The sequence below is a fragment of the Orcinus orca genome, chromosome 2 (genome assembly GCF_937001465.1).
Source record: "Orcinus orca chromosome 2, mOrcOrc1.1, whole genome shotgun sequence".
NCBI classification, from domain to species: domain Eukaryota; kingdom Metazoa; phylum Chordata; class Mammalia; order Artiodactyla; family Delphinidae; genus Orcinus; species Orcinus orca.
The window spans coordinates 127,527,389-127,544,425 of NC_064560.1; the positions used below are offsets into that span (position 1 = coordinate 127,527,389).

At 44.3% G+C, this 17,037-nt stretch overlaps 1 protein-coding gene across 5 annotated transcripts in view; it reads left to right on the forward strand.

The window, feature by feature from the left end:
* Positions 1–265: 265 nt before the first annotated feature.
* The window catches only part of NGDN (neuroguidin), a 53,318-nt gene continuing 36,546 nt past the window's right edge, over positions 266–17,037 (forward strand). For 2 of the 5 annotated variants that reach the window (XM_049706975.1, XM_033411604.2), the window contains exons 1-10: positions 281–307; positions 662–721; positions 1,343–1,414; positions 5,288–5,425; positions 5,675–5,759; positions 5,844–5,896; positions 6,148–6,271; positions 6,359–6,527; positions 7,299–7,455; positions 7,597–7,654. In XM_049706975.1, coding sequence (XP_049562932.1) covers positions 296–307; positions 662–721; positions 1,343–1,414; positions 5,288–5,425; positions 5,675–5,759; positions 5,844–5,896; positions 6,148–6,271; positions 6,359–6,527; positions 7,299–7,455; positions 7,597–7,654 — 928 coding nt within the window. In that variant the 5' untranslated portion in view covers positions 281–295. Of the gene's footprint in view, positions 308–661; positions 722–1,342; positions 1,433–5,287; positions 5,426–5,674; positions 5,760–5,843; positions 5,897–6,147; positions 6,272–6,358; positions 6,528–7,298; positions 7,456–7,596; positions 7,655–8,107; positions 8,280–17,037 lie in introns of those variants that run through there. The other 3 variants (XM_004283161.3, XM_033411603.2, XM_033411605.2) reach the window with 3 other exon arrangements.

Genomic DNA, 17,037 nt, shown 5'->3' on the forward strand with positions numbered 1-17,037 from the left:
TTGCCGAGTTTTTACTGGCTTAGCTCCACTCATTCTACTCAATTTACTAATAACATGCTTCTTTCCAATAGCATCTTTACGTCGTTAAAGCTCCTCCTAAGTCTGACGAATTTAACCAGTTCTTCTATTCCATTGGCTGGACCCGGCCCCGCCTCTCGTACATCCTGTTCGGGGCGGAAGTGAGAGAGCCCTTATTCCTATTGGCTTAGGTTTGCAAGCGGCGGCGGCCTCTCGTCTATAAAGACAACGTCAGCACTCAGGAAGTACAGTTCCGGAAGGGGCGGGCTTTGTGAAGATGGCGACGCCGGTGAGTGTAGTGTGTTTGCTTCTTCGGCTTGGTATTGTGGACGTTTGTTTTCTCCTCAGTGCCTCGAGGCAAATTATTGGGGCGAGGGAAGGGTGGTGATGGAAGTAACTCCAGGGAGGCGCCCTCCCTGGCACAGCGGGGCAAAAGCAGTAGTAGGGAGACATGGCTGGAGTTACCGCTCCTTTCCAGTGACCTGAGAGGCTGGCGGGCTCTGAGGCGAGGCTGCATGTGCACCGGAGTGGGAAGGCAGGAAGTCCGGGGTGTTTGAAGGAGAGAGGCGGCTTTTCCGCCTCATATGTTCCGTCTTATAATCCTGAGGAAAGAATGTTTTTTTCTTTTCTCTCCCTTCCATAGGAGGTGCTGGAGTCAGACCTGCCAAATGCCGTAGCACTTTTGAAAAACCTCCAGGAGCAGGTGAGTAATGGCACCCCTTCGGAATAGATTAGTCACGAATCGGCTTTGACTTTGCCGCACCTCTAAACTTTGGTGATTTGGGGGCACATATTTGAATGACCAGATAACAGTAAGAGCAAAATGATATAATGAAAACCTTTTCAGGCTACAATTCAGAGTAATTGATTTCTGCGTCCAAAGGAATACAGAAAACTCCAGAAAGAAAGCATCTGAATCAATTTTCTTTATTCTTAGAGCTAAGGAAACCGATGCCGAAAACGGTGACACGATTTGCCCTTTGGGTGCCTAGCTCATATACGTTTATATAGTTCTATGCATTGCAAGTTCAACCGGTACAAAGCTACAATGCCCCCATCACCACTGTCCCAGCCTCCATCCCCTCCCCGTGGTTTGGTAAGATGGTCTCTTTAGCTTTAAGAAGAGGTGGAAAGGTTTTTCTACCTTTTGAAGAAGTATCAGAAACCACCTCTCCTATACTTTCTCAGAACTGAAAAGATAGTGGTGTACTTTAGGCAGTGTTTCAGATAATTTTTAGGTGGCATTGTTCAGCTTTTGCACTTCACAGCTCACAGAGATAACTTGATGTATTCTAATCAGTGGTTTTATTTGGATTAATTTCAGGTGATGGCTGTCACTGCACAGGTGCAAGCTCTGACCAAAAAAGTTCAAGCTAAAGCCTATCCTACAGAGAAGGTAGGACATAACTGAAGAGTAAGCACCCCTTGACTTGATGTTCTCAACAATTCTTTCCATCGTAGACTTCTTGAGTGTCTTGTATGTGCTTAGTGCTGGAGCTTTGAAGATGAATAAGATCCAGTTTCTGTGCTGAAGTCTAGTAGAGAAGGCAGGTGAAAGCAATAGGTATAAGCAGTAGCAGTCATGATGAGCGGCTGTGCGAGCTGAGGAGCAAGATTAAATATCACGGAGCAGAGGGAATTAGCGGGGGCATCTCAGAGGGGTAACAGGATTGTGAGGAATAAATAGGAGTCAGAGGGATAGAAAGAAACAGCATGTGCAAAGGCACAAAGACCTAAAAGCGTGGTGATATTCTGGGAAAGGAGGTAAGTCGTGTAGTGTGCTTGGGTGTACATTTTGTGTGTGTGTTGGGGACAGAAAAGTAGTCACTCTGTGTGAAGAGCCTTGTAGGCCAACTGTATTTCATTTAATATAAAATGCTGTTAATTGGCGACATATCACTGACTTACATTGAGTATACAATGTTGCTTGTTAATCTATGACATAATGCTAAGATACCATTGATTTAAAGATGTATCCTGACTTCAGAGATGTTAAAATATAAAAATGATGTCTATCTTAAAATTAAATATGGTAGTTTTCAAATTAAGGTCTTATAGAACCTTCTCAGGGACCATTGAGTGTTGGGCAGTATAGAAGGAGGTCTCTGGGGACTTCCCTGGCGGTCCAGTGGTTAAGACTTCGCCTTCTGATGCACGGGGTGTGTGTTCAATCCCTGGTCAGGGAGCTAAGGTCCCACGTGCCTCGCAGCCAAAAAACCAAAACATAAAACAAGTTTATTGTAACAAATTCAATAAAAACTTTAAAAATGGATCACTTCCAAAAAATCATTTAAAAAAAACAGTGGTCTCTGGATCCCTCATACCTGCTTGAGCTGGAAAACTTGGGTGTTACCTGTTTTATGTATTGAGCTTTCGTCCTAAGATATCATTTAAGCAAAACATTCCATAGGTCAACAGAAATATGCAAATCATAGTAGGTTAATAAAAATCATTGAAGGATTTTTAAGCATGAGATTTACAGCGGATTGTGTTTTTAAAAGACACGAATTTTTTTTTAATTTTTTAATTTATTTTTGGCTGCGTTGGGTCTTCATTGTTGCGTGCGGGCTTTCTCTAATTGGGGCAAGCGGGGGCTACTCTTCATTGCAGTGCACGGGCTTCTCACTGCGGTGGCTTCTCTTGTTGCCGAGCACGGGCTCTAGAGCGCGTGGGCTTCGGTAGTTGTGGCATGCAGGCTTAGTAGTTGTGGTGCACAGGCTTAGTTGCTCCGTGGCATGTGGGATCTTCCTGGATGAGGGGTCGAACCCATGTGCCCCCTGCATTGGCAGGCAGATTCTTAACCACTGAGCCACCAGGGAAGTCCCCAAATTTTTTTTTTTTTTTTTTTTCCAATTTCAATATTTCTTCTGAGAAAGTCAAATGAGTTCATGTATTTTTTTTTTTTTAATTTTATTTTATTTATTTATTTTTGGCTGTGTTGGTTCTTCGTTTCTGTGCGAGGGCTTTCTCTAATTGCGGCAAGTGGGAGCCACTCCTCATCGCGGTGCGCGGGCCTCTCACTATCGCGGCCTCTCCCATTGCGGAGCACAGGCTCCAGACGCGCAGGCTCAGTAATTGTGACTCACGGGGCTAGTTGCTCCGCGGCATGTGGGATCTTCCCAGACCAGGGCTCGAACCTGTGTCCTCTGCATTGGCAGGCGGATTCTTAACCACCGCGCCACCAGGGAAGCCCCCCAAATTTTTAATGTATCTTCTTTTTGCCTTTTCTTTCGCATCATTCATTTTCGTTCTTTTCTTATTTCTCATTTTTTAATCTTCGCTTTTTATTTTGTCTTTCTCTCATACGCTTGTAACCCATTAGAACTTGACAATGCCCAAGCATGTCAGAAGAGCCTATTTCTCAAATTCTTGGCTATCTTTATTCTGGTATCATGCTTTGATCCATTTTAATGCCTTTTTGAGATGGGCTGTGCACGTGTATCTTAGATCACTATATATTTATTCACTGAACAGATATTTATTAACCTTCAGGATCAAAGACTTCTAGTAGGTGCTTTTTAGGCTACATAGTACTTTCATATCTCATTTGAGCCTCATAATTACTTTTGGGGGTGGGAAGGAATTACTGTACATATTATAGATGAGGAGACAGAGGTCATGATTTACCCAATATTTGACTGCTAAATGCCTAATTCAAAACTTGAACTCAATTTGTCTGTCTTTAAATCCTTTGCTCATCCTCCTGTAGCATGCTAGTGTTGATCTCAAGAGCTTAGCATGTTGGTTTACAGATACCTAGGGCTTGGGTGTTGGAGTCAGGCTGAGTTTGAATCCCAGATGTACTCCTATTACTATGTAATCCTAGGCAGAGTATTTAATCTGTCTGAAATAGGTCTTCCGAGGGCTGTGGACTTTTTCATTTTCGTTTTATGCAGTCACGGTGACTTTTTTTTAATAGCTATAGCTTAGGTCTGCTTACACATGTTACTTTTTTTATTTAAAAGAATACACTTATAATTTATGATTTTCTGCCTGTAAGTATAATACATTTTTTTAAAAAAAATTTTTAATTTACTTTTTGGGTGCATTGGGTCTTTGTTGCTTCGTGCGGGCTTTCTCTAGTTGCGGCGAGCGGGGGCTACTCTTCATTGCGGTGCAAGGGCTTTTCATTGCAGTGGCTTCTCGTTGCAGAGCACAGGCTCTAGGTGCGCAGGCTTCAGTAGTTGTGGCACATGGGCTTCAGTAGTTGTGGCACGTGGGCTTCAGTAGTTGTGGCTTGCGGGCTCTAGAGTGCAGGCTCAGTAGTTGTGGCGCACGGGCTTAGTTGCTCCACGGCATGTGGGATCTTCCCAGACTAGGGCTCGAACCTGTGTCCCCTGCATTAGCAGGTGGATTCTTAACCACTGCGCCACCAGGGAAGCCCCTAATACACTTTTAATTTTAGAAAGTTTAGGAGATACATAAAATCACAAAGAAGAGAATTAAAAATCAGTGTAATCACCATTCTGAGATAATCACTGGGGTACATTTTTTATTTTGTTGATTGTAAAAGTAATATATGCTTGATGGGAAACCACTTTTTCAGTACAAGCACTCCATTTCTTGCTTTTCCTCATCTCGATCCTCAGGGGTAGCAGTTGCTAATTATGTTATTTTCAGATATTTTTCTATACATATAAAATGTGTGTACTATACTTCTCACCTCCCCCCCCTTAACTGGAACCACATTATTCACACTTTCTATACAGTGTAGAAAGTGTGTCGACATAGATAAGTCCATGTCAGTATGTACAGGTCATTGTTTTTACCTATATCATATAATTCCATTGTATGGGGATAAAATCAGTGATTGTTTTGGTTAAATTAATTTAAAATTCATTACTGTATGGAGACATTTCTGATTGTCACAGCTTGGGGGATGGCATCAATGGGTGGAGGCCAGGGATGCTGTGGAACATCCTTCAGTGCCCAGACAGCGCTCCACAGCGAAGAATTACCTGTCCCCCAAATGTCAATAGCTCTGAGTTTGGGAAACCTTGCTCTAGTCATTTTGGGGGATACTTTATTGATTTTCCTGCTCTTATTGTCATACAGTAATTCTCTAAGCTGTGCTTCTGTTGTGTTAGCATAATTTTCTCTGTGGCCATTTTAGGTACAGCCACTTCCTTGAGACTACTCCAGATACCTTATATGAACTGCATGGAAAAAAATTTGAACTTGGAAAAAATTATCCTGTTCTCCCTAGACTCTCCTCCTTATTCTGTGGTTAAAACTGAATTTGCATCTCTTACTGTTTGATTCAACTCAGGGTCTCAGCCTTTTGGAAGTGAAAGATCAGCTGTTATTAATGTACCTTATGGATCTGAGCCATCTCATTCTGGACAAAGCCTCAGGAGGGTCTCTTCAGGGACATCCTGCAGTTTTGAGACTGGTGGAGATTCGCACGGTATGAGGCATTTGTCATCTTAGAGTTCTGCGTTTCTATATCCTGAACTCCAGGACTGACACAATAGCTCTCATTTAAGTGGGTGTTCTCATGTTTAAGGGAGGAAACCAAATGAAAAAAAGCATTTTTGTCTTCATTTGCTGTACTTTGTGCATATTTTAGGTGCTTTATCTGGCAGCTTAAGATAGGGACTTTTGGTGTATGCTTAATTTTGAGGAGGACATGTAATCCTATTTAACCACATTATAGGTTTTGGAAAAGCTTCGTCCTTTGGACCAAAAACTGAAGTATCAAATTGACAAACTGGTGAAGACGGCAGTGACAGGCAGCCTCAGTAAGTGGGGGAAGCTGTAAGGTTATGTGTGGGCCGTTCACAAAGTTCCAGATCTTGTAAAATCTCTTGGGTCTTTTATTTTAGGTGAGAGTGACCCACTCCGTTTTAAGCCTCATCCCAGCAATATGATGAGCAAGGTAAGAGGTAGCATTATCCTGATTTTCCTCAGGAATCTAAGCCTGAATGAGCCTTGTAATGCTCCTGGATCTCCTGGGATTCTCTTATTACCGTTGATTCCCAGCTTGTGCCTTAGAATGTTGAATGTGAGATTCCCCTTTCTCCCTCTTGTTTGTATTCCCACCTTCCCAGAGTACTTCAGCTTTGGATTTTCTTATCACTTGTTTGACTAACGCTTCCTAAGTTTGTGGACATTATGTTCCTTTTGTAGTTGAGCTCTGAGGATGAGGAGGAAGATGAAGCAGAGGAAGGCCAGTCTGGGGCTTCAGGGAAGAAATCTGGAAAAGGGACAGCTAAGAAATATGTTCCACCACGCTTGGTTCCAGTGCATTACGGTATGAACTGTGGAGGCTGCTTCCTCAGCATGAATTGTGTTTCTCTTCTCTGTTCTGGGATAACCCTTGCTGATTTTTATCACATAGATGAAACGGAAGCTGAGCGGGAGAAGAAGCGCCTAGAACGAGCCAAGAGACGGGCATTGAGCAGTTCTGTCATTCGTGAACTAAAGGAGCAGTACTCAGATGCTCCGGAGGAAATCCGTGATGCTCGGCATCCTCATGTTACTCGACAGAGCCAGGAGGATCAGCACAGGTCCGAGTCCTTGCAGTTAGAAATTGTTTTCTATGCTGTAGAGACCTGTCCTTTGAATGACGATGATTAAGTCTAATTCCAAGAGAACCCACATTATCTAGAAGGTGGAGTGCAAAATTTGGTGTGACGGTTTCTAAGAGTTAGCGGTTTGAAGTACAGAATAGGAACTAGCGGGGGAAATGTCTTTTTTTTCCCCCAGGGGTTCAGGCTGAGCAAGTGCTACATGGAGGAGAATATATGCAGTTCCACCTAGTAGGATTTTAAAGTTCTGTGTTTCACTATCACTGCTGTTTATTTTCTGCAGAAAGCAAGAAAGTCACATTTTTATAATGGCATGGAGAGTGCTAGATAAGTTCAGGGAAGAAAAGCAGAAAAGCAGTTATAAGTTGAACACAGACTCATCAACTTTGCCCAGGTGTCCATCTCTGCAGTTGGTAGGTTTGAGTGAGAAGGTTCATGTAGAGGATCCTGTTTATGGAACTGGAATATAAAGAATTTCCTGATATAGTTTAAGTATTCCTGTGGATGGGCTGTGAGTTCATCTCTGGGGAGGAGGGAAGTTCTAGTGCAAAGAACATTTCATTGAGTATTGAGCATTGAGTGTTGAGCACACAGTATCACCTCACTAAACACTATAGTGACTTGCTATGAAATTTCTTGAGAACTGTCTGAACGTGGAGTGAGTAAACACCTGGGCCCAGGTTCTTGGCTGCAACTTTCTGCCTCTATGGTCTGAGCATGCTGCAAGTGGTGTCTCTGTTTCTCTGGCAGGATTAACTATGAGGAGAGCATGATGGTGCGTTTAAGTGTCAGTAAGCGGGAGAAAGGACGGCGAAAACGAGCAAATGTCATGAGCTCACAAATTCATTCCCTCACGCACTTCAGTGACATCAGTGCTTTGACAGGAGGAACCCCTCATCTTGATGAGGTGAGGAAGTGATACAGTGATGGGAGGTGACCTTCATGCTTTCAGCTAAATGTATGTGGGCTTATTACCGTGAGGAACTTGGGAAGGGACACTAAACTTGGAAGCTCACTGCCATTCCTTCCCTTCTCCATGTGTCTCCAGGATCAGAATTCTACTAAGAAGCGGAAGAAGATACCTAAGAAAGGTCAGAAGAAAAAAGGTTAGTGAATGACTAGGACTTGGGTGATCAAGTGCAGGATGGGGTTTACGAATTGGGATGCCAGCTCCGGATTTGCCATCCTAGGTTTTACCAACCTTTATAGTATCTCTTCCATACTGGGTGTTAATCTCTTTAGAGGTGGGCATTTATTTTTTTCTTTCCCAAGATGAAAATCAGCACCATTCACAAAAGAGATTTCTGGATTCTATTTCTGAAGGCCCCACAGTCCCTGTTCAGGTTTCCTTAAGTAAACTATGAAAGTGTCACTTGAAGGAACCATTATCCCATTTCAGTTTCTATCCTGCTTCTAGTCTTTTGTCCTGGGAGGATATAGAGAGTATTGCTGAGGGAACCCACTCCTATCGAGCCCTTCTCTCTAGATGTCCTTTTTTTCTGTCCCTTTGGCTTTTCCCAACTGTCCTTTGCCTCATTCTTGGTTTCCCTTCCTTTCAGGTTTTCGGAGGCGGCGGTGATTATGGGTGTACATATTTAATTTATTTTTTGTCATCCTGGGATACTTCTAATTTCACTGTATGTAGGTTTTTTCCTTGGAATTCATTAATTATTTGCTCTGGACATGTGGAAAGATCTTTATTAATAAAATTGATTTTACTTACGAATTGAAGCCCCTTTTGCACATGTATTATATGACTGGAATCACTGGGTATGGGGTATTTTTGGTGAGAGGGTGATGGAAAAGGGAAGGATGAGGTTTTGGGGGGAATAAGAAAGTTTGGCTTTATATGGTTTTCTTTGATAATACATTTTCACCAGAAACTAAAAATTGGTTATTTAATCAAAAAATATTGAGAGATTAGAGTAGTATAATCCACTCTTTCAACCCCACGTTGCCCCAAGTTCCTGTGTGATTTGTTATAATTATAATACAGATCATCTGAAATATATGGATTTTAAGATTTATTAATGTATCTTGCTGGCCACCAGGTGGCATTAGTGGCTTAGGAAACCTCCTTTGGTGCTTGACTATAATCAAAAGCTAGATAGAACCTTTTCTCATTACCAAGAGTTATTCTTGTCTCCACTTCTCTGAAAGTTTTTCCTTTCTTTCAATAGCATGGACGTAGGGCTGATCTTAGGTCAGTTATTGAGAGTTAGAGTTTATCTGGAGAGAACAGAAGAGTGAATGAGAGGAGTGTGAAGAATCAGTATAGTCTTGTGTTTTTCAGCCTCTTTGACCCTCTTTCAACAAAGTCTTCAGTTTACCAGTGAGCAAACGCCAGCCCTTTTACAAAGAGCTTGTGAAAGAATGCCAACAAGCAGGCAGACAGAAAATTCCTGAAGACCAAGAGAATGAAAACCCCTCAGTCATATCAGCCCAAGTCAGGAGACTGGTGGGAGTTACATATCTGAGATCTTGTATTCTGTTCAGAGAATGACTTCTGTTAGTGAGAGATCCCTCTGGCCTTGGATAATGTAGAAGGTGGAAAGAGGGACGGGAAGAGAGTTGAGTCTAGAAGTAATTCATTGGAGTTAATGATGTGTCATGGAGAGGGATATAATTTGGATCATTACATCAGTAAAACCTAGTTGATTATAAGTCCTATGAATTTGGACTTATACTGGTCTGCCCAGTTGGGGTGGGGGGTCTGTTTTCAGTCAGCTGTAGCTTGGTAGAAAGTAGTTAAGAGAGACAACCCAGTACTGTCTTCTGTTAACTCTGTGATCCTGGGCAAATCATGTGACATCTCTGGCCTTTAATTTTCCTCAGCTGAAAAATAAATGTATTAGACTGAGTCTCTGAGATTTCCTCCAAACTAGAGAGCCTAGAGCTGTTTCTCATGGATGGTAACCAAGATGCGCTTACTCCTGGGGCCTCTGACTTAGTCCCTGGCAGATCTGAGTGACCCTGATGTGCCCAGAGCCCTCATACTTCCATCTCCTTGAGTGAATCTAAGCAAAGAGCCTCAAGAACATATTTAGAGATTCTTTTTCCTTTCTGGCTGAACTAACTGGACAAGAGGTTAGGACTACTACATTCTCTTTTTAGGACTAGCTATTGCATTTGCATCTAATTTATTAAGGATTTTTGGATTGTGGGAACTGCCAAGGAAAAGGAGATGCTCTTTTTTAAAAAAAGAACTTTGTGTTACATCCTGAGCTAAGTGCTTTATACTTAATCCTTGCAAAATATATGTTATCTCTATTTTACTAATGAGGAAACTGAGAAACTTAGGTTATTTATTTGCCCAGGGTTACACGACTCATGAGTTAGAGAACCAGTGCTTGGGGAACACAGAGGATGGAGGACTGCCAAGTGTCCTGGGGTTCATGAACGTCTTCAGGATTTTGTTTTTCCTTTTTTTTCCCTTTAAAAATGTATTGGTAGGTAGTTTATGACCTGTAGCTCTCCCCTCTTTACTGCACCATTTCTGTTCAAGCCCTTGCCTTCAAAGAAACCACAAGTTCCAGACACTATTCTGGCCTTTTTGTATTATAGGAGTGAACTGAACAGACAAAAATCCCTGCCTTTGTGGACCTTATATTAATTGAATCCAGTCTTTAATCTTAGGAAATCTTGTTATCCCTGGCCTTCTAGATGACAGGCAATATTTGAAAGAGGTTTCCAATAAAAAATGAGTAATCTTGAGAATATTTGCACCAGAGTCATCAAACAATGTTTAGAGAGTCCACTGTTGACAAAGTTTTGCGTGGATTCTCAACCTGTAAAACAGGCAAAGGCTAGGTTACTGTGGTTGAAGCGAGGATGAGGGGTCCTGGAGCTTCAAGTTCGCATGGCCCACTTTCCCCAGGATTTCTGAGGAGCTCCTAGGAACCTTTAGAACTCCATAGAATGTAGTTTAAAACTCACTTTTACAGTAGTAGGGCAGGGCAACTGAGAAGATTTCAGGGTTTCTTTATGGCTGTCGTTTGCTATTCTTTCTCTTATTCCTACTCAGATTTAGTTCTCTGGTTGTTCAGACCACATGAATGTCAGATTTCATCAGTGCAGTGCTAACGGCAGATCACTTCCAACGTTCACTAAGTAATGTATATCATTAGTGCTCATGGGCACTTGTTCAGTTTTATCATGTGACGGTAAGGAGAGTCTTAGGATTTATTATTACCTGTTTTAATTAATTAATTAATTATATTTATTTATTTATGGCTGTGTTGGGTCTTCATTGCTGTGCGCGGGCTTTCTCTAGTTGTGGTGAGCCGGGGCTACTCTTGCTTGTGGTGGGTGGGCTTCTCATTGCGGTGGCTTCTCTTCTTGTGGAGCACTGGCTCTAGGCACCTGGGCTTCAGTAGTTGTGGCTCACGGGCTCTAGAGGGCAGGCTCAGTAGTTGTGGCGCACAGGCTTAGTTGCTCTGTGGCATGTGGGATCTTCCCGGACTAGGGCTCGAACCCGTGTCCCCTGCATTAGCAGGTGGATTCTTAACCACTGCGCCACCAGGGAAGCCCTGTTTTAATTTATTTAATCTGTCATTATTAAAAATGTGAAGGATCCTTCCTCCCTGGAAGTACGACAAATACCACTGATCACATTTCTCTCTCCCCTCCATCTGCAGAGCTTTTGCATTCTCTCTGTCATTCTTTCTACCCCATCCCCCCACCCCCCAGGTCTGTTTGACTGGTGGGGGAACCCTTCCCTTTCCTTCTCAGAGCTTGGTGGCTCCCTGGGGGTTTCTAATGATGGTTGGGAGTTGCGAGGAAGCAGCTGAGTAAGGGGCATCCATTGCCCCAGGGAGGGAGCTGTACTCCAGCATCCAGTGGGGAAAGGAAATCACTTGGAAATAAAGAGAAAATCTTTTCTCCAGTACTGATAAGCCTTAGTATTGTCATCTGAAGGGGTGGGAAGAGGGTTTGATCAAGGCCTTTTTTGTCTCTGAAGCTTTGTTTTGTTATGATTTTATGAAGGCTTGGGCAACTGTCTGTCAGGAGTTCACAGCAGTCTTCATGGCTACTGTATTAGAAAAACATGTTTATGAGGGAAGGATGACTCAATTATGTCCATTTTCAGCACCATGGAGAGTTCAAGCTTTCTCATCTTGTTCCTTGCCTTGGGTTGGTGGAAGGTACAGAGCTAAACCAATCCATAGAGCTGCCTGGTGTAGACCTGCCCTTACGCATAGCGCAGTTTATCTGTTCCATCTCCATTTCTGATTGGTATGGATTGAGTGTGAGTCAGCAGCAGTCCTGAGTATCCCCATCCTCCCTGGGATCTATTAGGTGTGTAAACCTCTGATTCATGTTGAGACTTATCCAAGGATTTGGCTAATTTGACAGAGTCATATGAATGAAATACTGTCTTCTGCTCTATTGGTAACATCATTCATATTGTGATGCACGAGGTTTTTAACAGCCCATGAGAAGAACTCTGTCTGTCCCCCGCTCTTCTTTGCCTTCAGACCCTTGAGGAGACTGAAAGTTGCTTTTTCATTCCTTGGGCTTGGCCTCTTTTTCTGCCTCTGCATGGAGAAAGGCATCATTGATCTGGCTCTCTGCCCAGTCTTGCTTTTGTATTTCTTTGATCTCATTGTTCAGAGGGTCTCAGAGAAGCCCCAAGAGCCATGCCTTTGCATGTTTAAGCTATTGATGCTTTTGAAATAACAGAGCGTCGCTGTGTAAGAAGTGTATTAAAGGTCTGTCTCAAACAAATTTGGGTCAATAGGTGGCAGTAGTCACCTAGTCCCGAGGCCCTGACACCCCCTGAGTACAAGCACATTTAATGGCCGTTATATTTAAGGTTGTGAGAAAGGAGGTCACATTGAAATAAAAGTGGGGGAAAAGCAGTCCCTTTTGGTGGGATCTGGGAAATGCTGAGCTGTGCTGGGTTACTTCTGTGGAGGTGTTGTATGTCAGCTGTGAAGGGCACTGGCAGGAAAGAGCGGGGCCTCAGATTGGGCGAGACCTAGGTGGGTACTAGGGCTTCTGAGAGCTGGAGTGAGACTGTGTTAAATGAGGACTTGTGCTGAAAGGATAGAGTCTAGGGTTGGGGGAGTAGAGAGGGGGAGAGAGGTGGAGGAGGGAGGGGCAGGGCTGTATGAAGGGACCACGGAAAGGGTGGGCTCTGATGGGGAGGACTGCAGTTAGAGGGGGAGGGGTAGGCTGCTGCAATACTGAGCCTATCTAATGGGGGAAGGGGCCAGGGAGATATTGGTCTGTGCTGAGCTGCATTGGCTCCCCTCCCCCACACTTCCCAAGGAGCCAGAGCAATGCTGGCAAATCTGTCTTCATGTATTTATTATTATTAAAAATGTGAAGGATCCTTCCTCCCAGGAAGCACAACAAATACCACTGATCACATTTCTCTCTCCCCTCCATCTGCAGAGCTTTTGCATTCTCTCTCCTTCCCACCCTACCCCCCACGCCCACCCCCCAGGTCTGTTTGTTGGGGGGGACCCTTCCCTTTCCTTCTCAGAGCTTGGTGGCTCCCTGGGGGTTTCTAATGATGGTTGGGAATTTCAAGGCAATGCTGGGAGGAAGCAGCTGAGTGAGGGGCATCCATTGCCCCAGGGAGGGAGCTATACTCCAGCATCCCGTGGGGAAAGGAAATCACTTGGAAATAAAGAGAAAATCCTTCCTCCAGCTAATGAAAGAAGAAGCAGGCGCACGCATGCCTTTCAGTACCTGGCATTCCTCCCCTTCCTTACCCTTCTCTTTTCTACTACCTGAATTCTGAGAGGGAAACCCCCTTGGAATGGAAAAAGCCAGGAGTTCTCTGTCCCCCTCCCTTACCTTGTTAAATCACTGTCTTCCCAGGAGAGCCATATAGAATTTAGTCTTCTAGCCCGCATGTTGTGTTACTGAGAGGCTTGAAGGGCAGAAGCCATGACTTCTCCCTCCCCACCTGCACCCCAGGCTCCCGTGCCCAGGCGGGGGCCTCTTTTGTTGCTGTCTGTAACCCTCTGCCATGCCCATAGGTGGTGCTGCTGTTGCTCTGCATGTAGGGTCCTCCCCAGCACCGGTCCTCCCCTCCCCTGGCGCCCTCCCCCTTTCTCTAGCCCTCTACTGCCTGATTGTTATTCCACCAACGTCTCCTCTACTGTTCCCTTTCTCAAATTAATTTTGTGGCGCTCTTTTTTCCGCAGTGCCATCTTCTTCCCCTCCCCCTTGCTCCAGCTCCCTTGCTTCCTCTGTCTCTATTTCTCTCTCTCTGTCTGTAGGATTTCCATCTCACTCCCCTATCTAAAATCTACAGTCTTCCTTACTTCCCTTTTTTTTCTTTATCTCTTCTGCCGTTGGCATCTTTCTGATGACTCGTAATTAAAAGGGGCCATGGGTGAGAGTGAGTTAGAAGAGGACAGGGTTGGGGAACTCAGGGGTCAGTGTTAAGGGCTAGGTGAAGAGAAGGCCGAGGCTCTGGGGAGAATGAGTGGAGAAGGGAAACTACACATATCCTTTGCTGTCCAAGTCTATTCAGTGTCTGGATTTTAGATAGAGTTCAGCTGACAAGGGACCTGGTGTTACCTGAATCTGTAGAATTTAGTTCCACTTGCTGGGAAAATGGAAGATGGAGAGTCACAAGAATTCAGATAATAAGGGCTTCATCCCAAAACTTTTGGTTTAGATTGCTAAGGATAGCTGTGCTTTTTGTTATCCTGTATTTTGTAGAATCTGGAGGAAAACCATGCCCTAAAACCTGTCCTGTGGTCCCTTAGGAAATGTCCTGTTTTTGATCTTCTGAGTCCTCAAATGGTCCTTGCCAGGGCAGCTGTGACGCCTACTTGGTGGGTACCCTGGCCCCCTGGTCACTACTGAGCACAATTCTGGCTGTAGAACCTCCTTTTTCTCTTGGGACTACTTCCTCCTCCTATCATTCCATGTCTCCTTTATCTCAGCCAAGTTCATGGGGTTCCCCACTCAGCCATAGCTCCCTTTATTTGTTTAGTCCTTCCAGAATATAACCCCAGTTCACCAGAGAGTACCCTTGCTCTTGCCCCACCTTGCTTCTTAACTTTATCTGGAAACTGCTCATTCATTGTGTTGACTACTACAACCCCTCAGCTAACTCAGCAGTGTTGTTGGTTGTAAAGTTACCCAGTTTCTAGGATGGCTAATTTTCCTCTTATTGAATTACTTTTGTGGATTAATAGCATCCTGGTAACTCCCTGGATAATAGTGCTGAGTCTTCGCCTTGTGTATGGGCTAGGAATTGCCCACAAGATGGATGGTGTGGCCTCTTTCTTTCATTCCCTGGTGGGAGGAGATCTTCCTTAGCATAAATGGCAGCCTCAGAATGACTGGCTTCCATTTTCCTTGCTTGTGTGCGTCAAGGCTGACTCCTAGACTATGGAGAGAGGCAGAGCCCTGGGAAGAGCCACAGTGCAAAACACCACATCCTTCACTTTATTACCTGAGCCTTGGAGGTACCTATGGAAACCTCTCTTTTGCCCGCCTCTCCTGCCGTCTTAAGGTGTGTATATTGGTGGAGACAAATGGACCAGTGGCTGCTTCGTTTCCTCAGCTTATTTTCCTGCTGTCCTTTTCAGAGACCTCTCATCCTATTCGGGGGACTCTAGTTAGGGTCTTGGACTCATGTAACTTAGAAACCTGTTAAGGTCTCTCTCTCTCTTTTTTTTTTTTTTTTTTTTGTCCACGCTGCACAGCTTGTGGGATGGGATCTTTGTTCTCTGACCAGGGATTGAACCCGGGCTCCCAGCAGTGAAAGCGCTGAGTCCTAACCACTGGACTGTCAGGGAATTCCCAAGCAAGGCTCAGTAAATATTTGTTGCCTGAATGGTAGGGACTTTTCAGCTTTAGTACCTTCTACAAGAGTTATAAAATTTTAACTATTTCTTCTCTAGATGCTTACGGTACTGTAGCTAAAATTGTATTGGTTAAAATTTTTGTTTTCTTCTACTAGGTGCTATAGGGGAAAGTGGTTTGCCCAAAACTGTACAGATAAGTCATTAGCAGAGCTGGCGTTAGAACCCACATTCTCTCGGACACCTAGGTCTGACTTTTTGTTGACTACCCCGATGGAAGCCAGTGTTCCCATTTCATCCCCACAGTCACTGACAGCTTTTGAAGCCAGCAGCACAGTCGGGTTTTGTAGCTAAGCCACCCTCGGCTGGCCTGCTGAGGGCGAGCATCAGCAGTGCGAGAGCTGGGGTGTGCAGGCAGAGAAGGTACCCGACTCCCTGGGAAGGGCTAGCACTCCCCTCAGGTGTTACGCAGTCCAGCCTCTTGGAGGGGGCCTTGACAGTAGCAAGGTAGAGAATTTCTGAAGTCTTGGCTGCTCTTGCCCATTCCAGGTTTAATTTGACCTTACTACTAACTAATATACCCCTTGCCCTAAGCCTTCCCCCGCCCCCCTTAAAAATATTTCAGGGCTGGATAGCGCATGGTTGGTGGTGGATGCCAGAAACTCTGGAGTCTCCGTTTTTTGCCTTGCAGCTCATTTGCAACTAACTGTTGGGTCTGGGGACCAACAAAATAATAAAAGGCTCTGTAGACCACCCACCTCCTCCTATTAGTGCTAATAATCCTAAATTTCTTTTTTTTTTTAATAATCCTAAATCTTAAAGAATTTATCTCTACTGTAAAGGCATCATTGTGACTTAATAAATGTTCTTACAATTTTTGTTGTTAATTAAAGCCTAGACTAGAAAATAAGCTCAGAAAGCATTCGTGTATTTCCACTAGGACTGAGCCTGTAGCAACTTACTCTGAGAACTGCTTTGTCTCATCTGCCAGCCTTGGGTTTAGCCCCACGGGTGAGATCTGGAGAATAAAAAGCCCTTGAGTGTCTACTTCCTCTTCCCCAATTTCGATTCACTCACTGCTAGCTCTTGCAGAAAGCACTAGGTGGTAAAGAGATCAAATCAGAATTCCTAGCCAGGAAAACCCTGTCTCTTAGCTACAATGACCCTTGTCTGCCATTGCGTTCAGTTCTGTGGCAGTTAACACCAGAGAAGATTCATCTGGCTTCATACCCTCCTTCTCAGTTTCTTTCAGTCAAGTCTTAAGTAATCTATTGCTGATGGCAGGTTTCTCTTGCCCTTTTATTCCCTCCCAAGGCTTTAAGCTCCAAAGCTTCCTAGATGCCTCCCACCAAAAGGGTGCTTTCTGAAACCCAGCCTTTCCTCTCTTTCTCATCCCTCAAGTCCTCAAATTGATCCCCTAATGGCTGTATTTCCCTCAGAGTGTCAGGTGACACCCTTAAAGAGCCTGCTGGGTGCTGCTAAAAATCCCATTCCTCACCCATCTCCCCGCTGGAGCTCCTGGAATCAGATTCTGCAGCCTCCTGTCATCCTAGCCTCCTTTTGTGTTCATTTGGAAGCTCTTCTCCATTGCTTTTGATAAATTCCTGGTGTGGCAGAAGTATCCAGAATTTAGGAAGATCCTATGGGATGAGTCCCCTGTCTCCGGCACCTTTGTTGACCCTCAGAGGGATCTGCTCGTGCCCCCTCCCTGC